At 37.4% G+C, this 11,354-nt stretch overlaps 1 protein-coding gene across 1 annotated transcript; it reads right to left on the reverse strand.

The window, feature by feature from the left end:
* Positions 1–86: 86 nt before the first annotated feature.
* On the reverse strand, positions 87–1,502 carry LOC147847334 (E3 ubiquitin-protein ligase RING1-like). The gene has a single exon (XM_087339309.1). It carries the CDS (start codon positions 1,456–1,458, stop codon positions 289–291), a length of 1,170 nt encoding a protein of 389 aa, XP_087195435.1. The 5' UTR covers positions 1,459–1,502; the 3' UTR covers positions 87–288.
* Positions 1,503–11,354: the final 9,852 nt, after the last annotated feature.

An 11,354-nucleotide genomic window follows, 5' to 3' on the forward strand; every position in this document is an offset into this window, starting at 1 on the left:
CTTTTGTATGTACAAATATATGGCTTCTACTATGTAGTTCTTTTAGCGTTTTACAAATCATACAAGAACAAAGGCATTGCATTGCATTGTGCTTTGCTAATGATATATGTTTTTTCATTGAAGTTTATATATATTCAAACCAATATGTTCACAGTACTAATTTTAATTCAACAAACTTTCACCTTGCTTAACACCTTCTGCCTCAGGGGAGAAAGAGAACACTGAATACATAATACTTACAACAACATATACAAATTTTTTTCTGGTTCGTGGGAGGGTGTGTACCTACTAATCCAGATCTTCATGGAGGGCTTCCATCATGATTCTATCACCATCACCTTCATCATCATCATCATTATCACCAATGCCAATGCCACGATGAGGTCGAGAAGTCTCTCCAGGAGTATCTATACTTTCCCCAGCTGCAGGGCCACTAGATACTGTCTCCGCACTATTAGCTTGGCTTGAGGTTCCCACCTGAGCATTTGCGGGTGACTGCGAAACTGTTCTGGTGGGTTGGCGCGAAACTGCTCTGGTGTTCCGAAACCATCCTGGAAGGTTAATCTGAAACCGATTACCACTCATTGTTGCTGTTGGAATGGTCGTGTTAGACAAACCCTGACTTGAGGGCAGATTATTAGAGGCTGTTTCTATGGTGGCGGTCATATCCCTGACCCCTTGTTCGCGTCCTCTTTGCGACTCGGCATCATCGGTTGGCATTTCATATCGACATACTGGACATGAATTGTGCTGGCTAAGCCAAGGGAGTATACATTCGGAATGGTATAGATGCAAACAAGGCATTTGACGAGCTTTGGAGCCCAATTCAAATTCTTCCTTGCAAACAGCACACAGGGCAGCTTCCTCTGTGCCAAGATGTTCTTGGGAGATGATGATAGTGGGCATGGATTCGATAGCAGATTTTGATGCCGGGGGGTTCCCGTATCGATTGGGGTCATTTTCGGCTAGTTGTTGGATGAGTTGATCTAGCCCCGCACCCCAAAAGTAGTCGCCAAGGTTACCAGGTAACCGTCTAGGTCCTTCTCCATTATCAAAGAAAATCTCTAAATTTGGTTGTGTGTTTTGGATCTGTTGAAGAATTGCTGAGAATACGTCCACGAAAGGGGGCACTCCACGAGCGTTTGTATCCATACCTGTATTCATATTCACAGCTGCAGCAGGCGAGATAGGTGGTGCGCCAGATCTCGGTTGGTTGACGCCACGTGCAAAACCGAAAGGGGCCTCGTTGAACGCCCATGGACCAATCGTGGGCGGCAGTGAAAGATCTGAAGGCTGTGGTGGTGCTTCTACTTCTTCTAGGAATCCTTCTCCACAGTCAGGGCAAACAAGTTCCCCTGCATCTCCCGCCTCTGATGAGGATGATGTTGGAGGAACTCTAATGTTTCTATCGCATCTGTAGCAGTAAAAGAATTGGGTACCTGTTGTAGAGCTCGCCATCGCTATGGCGATTCAGAGTAAGGCACGACGGTACACAGATACACACAAACCCTGTTTTTTCTGTTGTCTTGCTGTGGGACAGAATGGGGTCAAACAGTTTCTCAATGTGAGGGAGAAGAAAGAAACACTCTCTGAGAGAGAGAGAGAGAGAGAGAGAAAGTATTCCTCAACAACAGTCTCTCTGCTGCCTGGCCTCTGTTTCTCTCGCAATTTTTGCAATACATACATAACATATGTACATAACATACCCAAACCTAATACACAGAATCCAGCCTGGTATTTATTATATATTTACATAATTGGACATTAATTTCCTTTCCTATTATTTAACATCTATATTTTTTTGATATTTATATTCCGCCCCCATATTTATACATACATACATTATGTATAAATATGTATATACATATGCCTTTACCTCTCTCTCTCTCTCTCTCTCTCTCTCTCTCTCTCTCTCTCTCAAGTTTGAACTGTGTTGGATCATTGGTTTCCCCACTAATGCTTATGCTTGATGATCTGGATTCTGGGGTTTGCCCACTCCTCTAATCATATTGATATATGTATGCATGGCCTTCTTGTCTTTGCATAATATGCTTGTACATTACGACATTCACAACAAAGAGGAATCTTCATTCAATGAGATCGAGTCATTCAACCTAAACATTATCAAGTATAATATATATCTTCTTACGTATAATACAATTGTACCTATTATTCGAGAAAACTATTTTATCATTCACTAAAACATTGGCCATTGGCCAATGACAAAAGCTTTCGAAGTAGAATCACGTGTATTTGTTACAATTCCCCATTATTTCCTGTTCAAAAAAATGGCTTGATTGATTCATAAAGACAACGCCATGCATGTAGGAAAAAAGAGTGAGTAGGTGTGTGGATGCAAGAAGGACCATGTGCGAACGACTGAAGGATCATGCGAGAAGATGCAAGAAGGTTGGACATTCAAATGTTTAGATGGGCAAGTGGCAAACAAGAAGATAGATTAGCAAAGATGTACGTGAACAAACGATAAAGATCATAAGATAGGAGAAGCATATAAGAAGATGAATGAACAAAACAAGCAAGTGGGTAAATGAGAATGATTGGCTTTGCTTGGAAGAATTTTGATACGATGAAACGAGGGAGTAAATTTAAGACATCGAGAGGCATGAGTGCTCGTGAGACACAAGAGGGAGACAAGGGTGTACAAGAATTAGACAAAGTGACAATGCAAATGTTAGAATAGTAATTAATATGAGAAGGAATGACACGATGGACTAATATCTTGTGATTGACATTGATCTACTTGAGATCAACTATTGAGAGAAACCCTCCTCGTGTACAAAGATTTTCAGTGTCTTCCTGAAGTCGATGTAATATTGTTTCCATTGGCTGTCTATGACTTCATGCTTTGTTTGTCACCACGAGTCCTCAATCCACCAATCAGTCGTACGTTTCGTTGATCCTTCTTTCTTATGTACAATGTTTGGATGAATATAAGGTTGTGTGGGTGTATAGTATGTGAGGTTATTATATGGTCAAACCACCCATGGTTCTACCATTGTCAATATTGACAAGCCACACCTTGATGATGAAAATACAGTAACACATATGATGGTGATGTATTCAAAACCGAGTGGTAACATATTAAAATGCACGTCATGATTTTGGGTATGAGCCATCACCACCCTCTTGGCGACCATAAAGAGCGTCAATAAAAAATCTTGAGATGATTTTTTTACTCTCTCTCATGTTATGATATTATATCAAGAATTCACCCTCCTCCTTGGTTTCGTTATAATATAAAGGTTATATTTGTTAGCACTAGTATAATGATGCTTCACCAATATATCATTGTGTCAAACACAACAAAGGTCATCATATTACCATCATTGATGTCCCATATATTGCATGTTGAGAATCGAACTCAACTTCCCGTGAGTGGGAACACACTCTGGGATACTCAAGTGTGTGAACACCGCACCTCCTTGTATAGTAACTAGTGTGTCATAGAAGTTAATGTCCTATGACACATATTCCTTAAGTAGTTAAGACATGACCTCTTTCCCAAGAGGTGGTAGACTGGTAGTAGTGAGACAACTTAGAAAGAAAGAAAGATATACTGACGTCTTCTAAGGCCAAATTTGGCCCATGAGACAATCGGTTTACAACAAAATGAGTATTTATCCAGTCATCATAACTAAAATAAAATAAAGTAAACATGGAACTTAAACTAAAAGAGTTATAGTAGTGTACAATACATGGTATACTCGATAAAGGAAGTGACTTTACACTAATCCTATTTTTATTTCCACCCAAGCTTCTCAAAAAGAAGTGGGGGGTCAAAGGGTTTTGATGTGGGTGTGACCCGTGGTTCCAATGTAGAGAGTGCCCTAGCCATGGCTTCTAGGCGGTGTAGCTCACGTTCCTTTATTTTCATTATTGCTTCCACACCACGTCGAGTTGCTTTGAAACCCGGCACCCGAGGATGTCTGGTTCTTCTTTGGTTTTCTGCCTCGTCAAGGGAAAGGCCGAGTGGTGCAAGTGTGTCGACATTTGTTGTCTCCCCCTGTTCCTGAAAAACTTCATTTGTTACATGTTGGTGAACATTAGCAACATTATTGTCAACATTTTGTACCTTATTCTCTCAGTGTTGTTTTAGCTCTAGAATGTATTTGCCTAATTTCTTTATATCTAGAGTATCTAATAGTTTGGGGAGGGTGGGAAAGGAACCAAGTATGTCTTGGTATTTTGCCCTTATCTCGGCATAGATTGGACACTTGCATGTAAAGTGATACTCATCCTCTATCTCTATGTGACATAACCTACATATCCTTTCCTCCCCAGGGACTCCATTAGTACGGCCATTCTCAATCTCAAGTTGGTGAGATGATATTCTAAGTTGTCCAATGGCAACCCTTAGTGCATGTGGTATGAATACTACATAAGCACCTTCTCTCTTTCTTTATAACTGTTGGTTATTCTTGCTTTCTTTGTAATACAGTTTTCTGTTTTTTTGTAATCGTGAGCTCTCTCTCTCTCTCTCTCTACACACACACACACATCCGATTCTTTACATTGTCAATATACTATCATCATTGGGTGGTTGTTTCCAAGGGGTATGTTTTCATCGTCATTGTTGTCCTCGCCCTCTCGTTCACTTACCCACACCTTTGCATTTTCATAACATCTGGTCTTTTGAGCATTTGTTCGTCTATTCACCAAGCCTTTTTGCATTTTTTTTGTCCAATACCTTATTCATTAACTCATGCCCCTTCTTTTGTCCACACATATAAAATTGTCTCATATAATATTTTGTTGTCCATGATGGGCAATAATTTATGATAACAATGACATATTCTCGCCATGCATTGGTGCAACGTCATCCATTCATTGTTATGGGAATTTAGTGAAACACAACCTATTGTTCGTGAGGAGCCAACATGTCAATGGAATGAACTAACTCACTCAACAAACCACTTTCCTAACCTCGTTTTATAGCGTATTTTTGTCTTCTCACTAGAAGCTACTTCATACTCTTGGCATTCTTCTTGAAAAGTATATATGGTCTATGTACAAGAGTGCACCATTGTTAAGCCTTTTGTTAACAAGGTGGACGTGAGTGAGTGTCGATCTCTCTAAGGCTACTAAGATGCAAAGTAACTATTGAAACAGAGACTAATCCTACTCTATAACTTAATCACCTTCACATGATCAAATAAATGCTTAAGTGAGACTCTATTACAAATTGAGCACTCAATTGAAGAGAAACAAAACGAAACATCACCAATACAACTAAGCTACCATTAGTTTATGCTTTAAATTCAACCTAGAGTTAAGTACAATGATTAAGCGTTTAACTTGAGATCAAGGCAATGATTAACGCGGGGGAAGAGAGAGAGAGACTTAGCTTTAACTTCAAATATCATAACAAGAAATACCTAGAAAAATGTTTATAATTTTACCTTTATAGTTCTTTCTTAAAATTTAACAATAATATAACTATGATCCTTTCCCACTTGAGAACATGTGTGTGTGTGTGTGTGTGTACATATTCACATGAACGTAACACTTTGCTTAACTCAATCACACTTTAAGGCACATCAACACCCTTTTGCACAAGATCTGAATGAATCATTGGTACTCATCAATGTTGTATATGGTTTTACAAGAATGTACATTTAAAGGAGATATCCAAATATCAAATTGACAAAGGTTGTGCTTTAATTACATTAAGTTACTAAATCTCTCTTCAAGTATCATTGGATCATGCCCTCGAGAGAAATGTTAATTGTTTTGAGCTTTTTCCAACACATATGTACCAATTGCAATTTTTATGCGACACAACATGCTCATGTACTATATGCATTCATTGCACCTCTATACAACACAATGGATTTTTTCCATTCGAAAGAATCCAAAGCAATTCCTAACTTTTCGATTGGCAATTATGATGCATATCCATGAATATGTGCTTAAGTACTCATGATTTTGGCAATTTAAATACTTGGCTACCATTATTATGCTTAACCTCATTGCTTTCTAACGTTTTAGAGATATGATCATTAGGGGTGGTGGATTGAAAGATAATTAAGGCGACAATTTTGAAGATTGGTGCCTTTATTTGAAAAAGATGTGACAAATATACATTCATTCGCAAACATAAACAAATATGGGTAGTTTGTCAAAATTCAACAATAGAGACTCGTGATATAGAAACAATGAGGGATTAGTAGAAATGTTCCTATCATGGATGACCATTAAACTATGCAAAAGGGCCACTTTGAAGACAATAAGCATGGAATCCATAAGGAGTTATTCGCCTCCACCAATGTAAACAAATGGTCCGTAAAGGATTTATTGTCAAGAAATTTTTATGTCCTATTTGAAAATAATGGTTGTAATATAGTTTCCCATAGAAAGTGTACATCAAACAAATTATATAAGTTTGAGCAATCCATCTAATTAGTCGTGAGTTCAAACCTTAATATTCACTAGAAATTTAATCAAATGCTTCCATGTTTTGTATGCCTAATGCAAATTTGCGATGATTTTGTGATTGGGCTCGTGATGATTTTCCCTTCACACTTGCTAGTGTAGTTGTCACACGTGCATTATGTATGGGTTTAACATGTTGTATGTGCACATAAAATTTGCGTGCTCCTCTTGTGTGCTGCAACTTGAAATATTTTTGAGTAATGTGCAATGCATACATTTGCAACCCTAAGTGTAATCATTAATGCGTACATTTGTAATATATTTAAAGTTTGTTTGTTAGTGTGTGTGTGTAAATAAATGTGAATTGGTGCACCTGGAATTTGTATCTAATAATATAGGAGGATGTGTGCATTTAGCTTAAAAAATGTGTGTGTAACCATGTGTGCTTGTTTAGGATTGGGTGATTATGTGAGTGTGAAAGTGGAGGTGTGTAAAATATCTATCAAGTCACAAGTGTTCAAGTAAATGTGTGTTCATGGTTTGTCTATGTAACATGTTTTCTACATGTGGGAAAAAGTGGTTGTGGGGGGGGGGGGGACAAACTTTAAGATTTAGGGGGAATTTAGTTTAAATATTTATCATTTTCATTTGAATAGGAGGTATTTCATGGATATAAGATCCTATCCCCTAGGAATGTGTGTAGGGCACTATGTCAAAATGAGAGGGAAAGGTGTGACTAGTGTGGAATTTGGGTTGAGGCCAATCCTAAGTGTTGACTTTTGGTGCCTCTTGGCCAAGCAACGTCAATTGCAACAACCATAACTATACTGACATGGAACCACGTGTCCATGGTGTGTTGTTCCCACACTTTCTTCATTTGATGAAAAATAGCTACACTACTCGTCGGTCCTCTACTTAGACCCTCTTTTCAAATTAAGACCAATAACTAAATTAGCCTTTCTTTGGGTAGATTAGGTAATCAACCTTCAATAGGTCCGATTTTGGGCAATTTGTCTAAAACATCCTTGTTTGAAAATTGTTGTTTTTAGGAATTGGCTTCGTTTGTCACCCCCATGACAAGGTTTGTCGAAATTCGTGTTTTATTTGACCTTTGAAAGTAATGCAAACAATAATTGTGGAGATCATTATACATAGCATCTTTAATAGTGGACAATCCTATCTTGATCGAAAATATCATATATACGTTATAATAATGTATTGGGGATACAATTTATTCTATAGCTCATTGAGTAAGACAACTTTTGCAACTCTTTTCAGCACACAAGAAGGAAAAGTACATTGATGTAAACTATCAACTCTTTTAGCATGTCTAATGGAACCTTATGATTGTATAAACTATCAATTACAACATCAAAACATGTGTATTTTGCTTTTTCTTAATGTAGTTGAAACAGGGATGCTTAATGACAGCAATCATCTAACTGATGTAAAAGTTTGAGAATGTGATTATAAATATTATTGTTACCAATACTGACTCCAAATAGCTATGACATTATGTGTATGACAAGGAGATGAGTTGATTTTGAACACTTGGTGAATTTGTACTATTCATAATTTCAAACAACATTGTTCGCTTGTTAGGTATGGACAACTACATCTAATGGATTCTTAGTCATTGGGCTTTCCCATTCACCTTGACCAACAAAACTATCTGAGAAATCGTACGGATTCCTCATTTGGCTTCATAACCTCCTATGCTATTAGAAGTTTTCACTAACGAAGGATGTAGAAATTTATGTCAATTAAGACATTGTCAAATCACACATAGCGACAACAAATTGATTGCTCACGAGCAAGGAAGTTGCCGCTACTGTTAGCAAAGACGGGCACCCATCCCTTCTTTGTATTTCATTAATTTTTTTGGCAAAAAGTGATGAGAATACAAAATGTGAGAGAACAAATCCCCTACCTAAGAAACACAATTATTTGGCTGCAGAACGTCGAGTACAATACGTAGCAGTTCATGTTCCGTGTGTTGAAGAAGAAGTATGTGCCCAAAAGGAAAGATGGTATGGTCCCAAGGCCGGGTCTTGGTGTTGGGACCATGTGTTGGTTGGTTCGTTGGTCAAGGAGGAGAAGTTGTCAAATGATGTACATATTGTAATTTGTAATTTGTATACAGTACATACATATTGTGTGTTCAAGTGAGATATGGACGGTACGTACAGTCGATGGAAGAAGGTCCCACCGCCCATGGAGTGGGATTCATGCCTTCTTCTTCTTCTTCTTCTTCTTCTTCGTCTGGCCATGGAGTAGACCCACTCCTGTGGCTGTAACCAAAAGCGAGAGGAAACAATTTATCTACTTTTAATTTTGTTGACTTTGGGAGAGGGTGGATAACAGCAAAAAAATGGTAAGTTCTGCTTCTTCTTTCTTCCCTTGTAATATACAGGTTTTCATATTGCAGAGAGAAATCTCCTATGGCGTTTGCACCTAGAAATCTCTTATGTCTCTTGCACAGACAAATCTAATAAATGCTTAAGTAACTAAGTGCATATTTGGCCCTAAAGTTGCTCTGTTCTGTAGATATTTATCAGGACATTAGGGTTTCTACAGCTTCCATGGAATCTGATGCGCAGCGACCGACTGACTTGGCAAATGCGAAGAAGAGAGAGGTGTGCGAAAACATTATCACACGGCTACGGGATTCTTGTAGTGAAGCTCTTGATAGTGTCGGGTTTGTAGATGATCTTCATGCTCATTTCCAACGTCTACCTTTAAGGTATGTGGTTGTATATAAAAAATACCCAATTACTCTATATTTGGTATACTGTTGTTGTGTATTTTCAACAAAAACACATATGGGTATTGACGTGTCCTCAGCATTTGTATTAAAATCTGGTTAGAAACCATATATGGCTTGATGTGTTTTTTGACATTTGTATTGAACTGGAATCATATTGATGTTAATGTATTTTCATTTAATCTTTCTGAAATCATGGATCTACGTTGTTTTATTTTTATTCAAACTGGTTGAAATCCTCCTATGAGTTTTGATGCGTTTATATTTTGTTTTAATCTCCTTGAAATTAGACGAGGCGAGAGATAGATAGATAGATTCTATTATTGTTTTCAGGAGGTCAAATATGACCTATGAGACCGAAAATATTACAGTTCAACCAAATACATGTGAAAGTGAGTAGCGACTCTCAATGTTCAAGAACTTTACCAATGGATGTTGCAATCGAGGGGGCAAATTGTGATTGTGAGAGAAATTCGTGCAAGGATTGGAATTTGGTTGAAGATGTGTGGAAAGCATAGTCAAATACGATCAAATGCAAAGCTTTTCAAAGTGTGATACTTAGTCTTTTGACCTTGTTTTGAGAGAGAGAGAGAGAGAGAATTTGATTAACATCCATGGAAGGTTGAACTTGAGCCATGGGATCAATAACATACAATGTTTGAGTACAATCCACTCTTGGTCTATGCAATCGGCACATACATAGAAAAAAGAAAAAGTAAAACAAAGAATGAAAGCAATGACAGTACAAAAAGTTATCATGTACAGTCATCCTTCATCCCCTTGAGATGTTTTGATTTTATCTATAACAGCCACATCATGACTTCATACTGCCTTTTTCATTGTTTTCTGGCTTTCTAGTTTTTTGCCAATTCTTCCTTTGTGTGCTTTGGTTGTGCTGTGAGCTCAAAAATGTTGGGCGATTTATTGCAGATATGCTTTGGATGTGAATCTTGAAAGGGCTGAAGATGTTTTGGAGCACAAAAGACTACTGGAATTGGCAAGAACTTACAAAACGGGCCCTCCTTTTTTCCATATTAGATCTATTCATGTAAGTTTAGGTTTAGCTTTACCACATATGTTGAACATGATGATATCAGCCTAAAAACCTTTTATTATTTATTGATGTTTCTGAATTTCATTTTCTCACTACTTCCAACCGGACTTTTAATTTTGCAAGGCTATTCCTAGATTCTTCATGATTGAGATTAGTGAGTTGAAAGGTTTGAAGGCAAAGAAAATTCCTTGGTTAGATCTCAGAAGAAGTATAGATTTTAAATTACAAAGAATTGAAGGGATGCAAGCCTTAGGCTTAAGCATGTACAATATAAAATTAGAAATGGAAAGCCTCTTCAGGAGGTAAAGCTTTTAAAACAATGAGAAAATTTCTAGAAATTTACGCTTGAAGCTTCTTATTGTTATTAAGGTATTGGCCTGGAAAAGTATCAAGAAAAATGTCTTTTTGCTGAGTGATACTAAAGTAATCAGATATGCAATTTGAGTTTCAAGATATGAAGGTTCCTTTTACTTTATGGGTTTGTTGAAAATAGGTTCTCCCCACTGGATTGGAAAATTCAGAAGCAAGTGACTCAAAAAATCCAAAGAAAAAACAAGAGGCTATTGCAAAGTTAAGGTATCAAGTCATCTTTGAAGTTTCTTGTTCTTTTATTTCATTCTTTATAGTCCTAATTTAATACCTCTAAGATTGAAGCTTCTTATGTCAGCATTCTTGCTCCTCCTTCATTTGGATCTTCTGTAAACTTAGAGGCATTGGCACTAGGGTTGAACAAATCATCAGGAGGTGATAATGACAAAGACATCAGTAGTGATGATGACTATTTATCCAGGTAAGATGTGCATATGTTATGTAGATTCAGCAATCATAGATAGTAATTCTGGCCTTGCATGTATCTGCATCCGTCAATTCTTATTACCACCGTCCACTTACTAAATGTTTCCTTTTGTTGGATGACTAAGACATTATCCCATACACGAAGTTACCTTTTCAACTTCAGATAAACAAAAACTTCTTGGTGAGGTAAATTGTGTCACTGAAAGAGGGATTATGAATAATGCTTTGATTTATAAAATATTATTCTACAAACTGCAATATTTTACATCTGATATTATAGCATGTGGGATGTGCAGATATCATATGCCCTTTCGGAAGTGGGACTCAACATCCGTGAAGCTCATGTAT

This window comes from Azolla caroliniana, unplaced genomic scaffold (genome assembly GCF_043228905.1).
Source record: "Azolla caroliniana isolate FFs.n. ecotype wild unplaced genomic scaffold, voAzoCaro1.0.p SCAF_1163, whole genome shotgun sequence".
NCBI classification, from domain to species: domain Eukaryota; kingdom Viridiplantae; phylum Streptophyta; class Polypodiopsida; order Salviniales; family Salviniaceae; genus Azolla; species Azolla caroliniana.